This window comes from Vigna angularis, chromosome 9 (genome assembly GCF_016808095.1).
Source record: "Vigna angularis cultivar LongXiaoDou No.4 chromosome 9, ASM1680809v1, whole genome shotgun sequence".
Lineage (NCBI taxonomy): Eukaryota > Viridiplantae > Streptophyta > Magnoliopsida > Fabales > Fabaceae > Vigna > Vigna angularis.
The window spans coordinates 31,273,471-31,276,295 of record NC_068978.1 but is presented as its reverse complement, the minus strand read 5'-3'; the positions used below and the strand labels follow the sequence as shown (position 1 = coordinate 31,276,295).

Genomic DNA, 2,825 nt, shown 5'->3' with positions numbered 1-2,825 from the left:
TTTTATATTTTTTAATTGGATCATTATATTTTAATTTGTTCATTAATTGAGTAACTTATATTATTGTATCATCTTCCTTATATGTCTTTATTAAGAAATGTGATATTTTATAAATAGTATTAAATGATATTGTAATGTAAAAACTATGAGTAACTTTTATTATTTTCACAAAAAAAAAAGGGTTGGATAAATGGTTTATCAATGGTGAAGTAAACATTACTATGACAAAAGCTATATTAAACAACAGTTGAATATGTCATAAAAATTAGATGAAATGAATAGAACTTTATATGATATATAGTATCATGTTTTATTTGATTTCATCTAATCTCTCCAAAAGCAGTACTCAAAATAATGCATAAACTCAACCCAATCAAACAAACCTCAATGATTAACATGGAATAATAAAACAAAAAACAGGTAGAACTACTTTCTCAGGTGATTTCCTCCACGTTTATTCTTCTACAGTGATTTTCCCAAACGTTTCCACTTGTTTGCCAAATTTGCTATAGTCCTTGTAGAGGACCCATCTCCCATCATTGCGCAGTTAGCAAGCTTCTTCAGTTCCTTCACTTTCCTACGGATTTCTTCACCCTCCAAACCCTCCATCACACCCTTTATGAGCTTAACAATCTCCTCCTTCACCACCACACCATTGATCCCACTAGGGTTCTTCATCTTTGGCCTCAAAGCAACTTTCAATCCATCACTCACCAAAGCTGCATTGCTTCTTTGTTCAGCAAACAAAGGCCATGCTATCATTGGCACTCCATGCACAACACTCTCCAAAACTGAGTTCCAACCACAATGACTCAAAAATGCACCGATTGACCTGTGTCCAAGCACTTCCACTTGTGGGGCCCACCCACACATGACCAAACCCTGCTCCTTGGTTCTCTCTAGGAACCCCTTTGGCAAAAAATGCAAAGGATCATCATCCACTAAACCCCCCTCACTGAAATAAGTAGCACTTGCCCTATCATTTGGTGCTCTCAGATTGACCCACAGAAACTTCTGCTTACTCAGCTCCAACCCTAATGCTAGTTCATCGATCTGCTCTTGGGAAAGTGTGCCACCACTCCCAAAAGACACGTAAAGAACTGAATTAGGTTCTTGTTTATCCAACCACAATAAACACTCACACCTACTTTTTGAACCACTTGGACCACTTTGTGTGATGGGGCCAACTGAATACACAGGAGGGTAATCACCACCATTACCATGTTGTGATATTGCTTTTGTTGCTTCTTCTTCAAATTCCATGAAGCTGTTCACCAATATACCATCATGACCATTAAGGTATCTTTGGCATCGTTGAAGGAAAAGCTTGTATGCCAAACTTCCTCTATCTTGCATGCTGTCAGGAAGATCTCTGCCAGAGATAGGGATGCAACCAGGAAGGTGTATCAAACCTGGGTGATCCTTGTACTCACACGAAACCTCTTCGTCGAGGTTTTGAGAATGAAAGCAAACGGACAGCACCATGGTGGAGCAAGGGAAGTATATGTAGGACAAGATGTGGAGTTCCTTACCAAACTCCAGAGCCTCCGGGGCCATGGCATCGGCAACGAGAGCAGAAATATCGGTGGTTTTGGAGAGTGAAACTAGGGTTTCTCTGACGGAGGACATGGCTCGAGAGGCGGAGAGCTGAGTCTGGACTTCGACGGAGACGCCATTGTTGTTTAGGTCATGGAAGTTGACGGAGGGGAGGAAGATGCAGTGAATGTTGTGAGGGAGGGAATCGAAGAAGATGGAGTGCTTTGAAGGTGAAGAAGAGAGTGTGGGAATGATGCATGTAACGTGGAAGGTGTCGGCGTGGAGATGGAGGAGTCGTTTTGCGAACTCGAGGATTGAAACTTGGTGGCTGAAAGCAGGGACTGAGACAAGGGCTATGTGGGTTGTTGTTCTTGGTGATGACTCCATGGGAAGAGCTTGGGGAGAAGGTGGAAAAAACAGAGAAAGAGGTTTTGAGGAACAGAGACAGAGACAGAAGAAGATGACAATGGAGGCAACAACAGAAATTAACGTATGACTTTGTAGATTGTTTGATTTCATGAGGGGTGGTTGGTTGCTTTTATAATTCATTATTATGCTATTATTTAAACACGTGTAGATACTGTATCAGAAATCTCTCTGAAATCAGTGTGTTGACAATTCTCACTGAAAGCGGCAGGTCGATAAAGAAAGAAAAAGTAAAAAAAAAAAAAGTAAGGAAAAGTAATGAAAAATAAATCTAAAAAAATTGCCGTGTGAAAGTATTATTTTTCATATTTATATATTTTTTATTAAAAAATTTAATGGTTATGTTTTATTTTCTGTAAAAAGATTAGTTTTTTCATATTTTAAATGTACCTAACTAAACTTCTCTTTTACTTTTATATAAAAGATAAATTCAATTTAGTTTACGCATATTATTTTTAGTTAAAATTTTTATAAAAAATAACTTTTTGTATTTTTTTAAGAAAAGAAAGAAAGTGAAAAGAAATTAAAAGATAGTGTGAAAATCAATGTAAAAATTTTGTGTGTATTAAAAATATTATTATTATGTGTATGAAATTGTGATGCAGTTAATATTCTGAGTCGTAACCGACAAGCACGTGTTGAATTAATATGGTGGCAAGAATTGAGAGTGTTAACTTACCAAATAAAGAGTTAAAGTCCAGAAGACATAAAAGGAAGGAAATAGAAAGAGGAAGTGAGCCAAGGCATGTGGCGCGTGTTGGTGTGTGAGTTTGATGGGAAAAGCAGTAAAAAGGAAAAACTAATTAAAATTTAATTTAATTTTAAAATTTAACATGGGGGAAGTATATATGTAAAGAGTGGAG

The 2,825-nt window shown here is 37.1% G+C and overlaps 1 protein-coding gene across 1 annotated transcript; it reads right to left on the bottom strand.

The window, feature by feature from the left end:
* Positions 1-270: 270 nt before the first annotated feature.
* Positions 271-2,041, bottom strand: LOC108346257 (hydroquinone glucosyltransferase). The gene has a single exon (XM_017585285.1). The coding sequence runs from the start codon at positions 1,921-1,923 to the stop codon at positions 463-465; it is 1,461 nt and encodes a 486-aa protein (XP_017440774.1). The 5' UTR covers positions 1,924-2,041; the 3' UTR covers positions 271-462.
* Between the last annotated feature and the right edge of the window lie 784 nt (positions 2,042-2,825).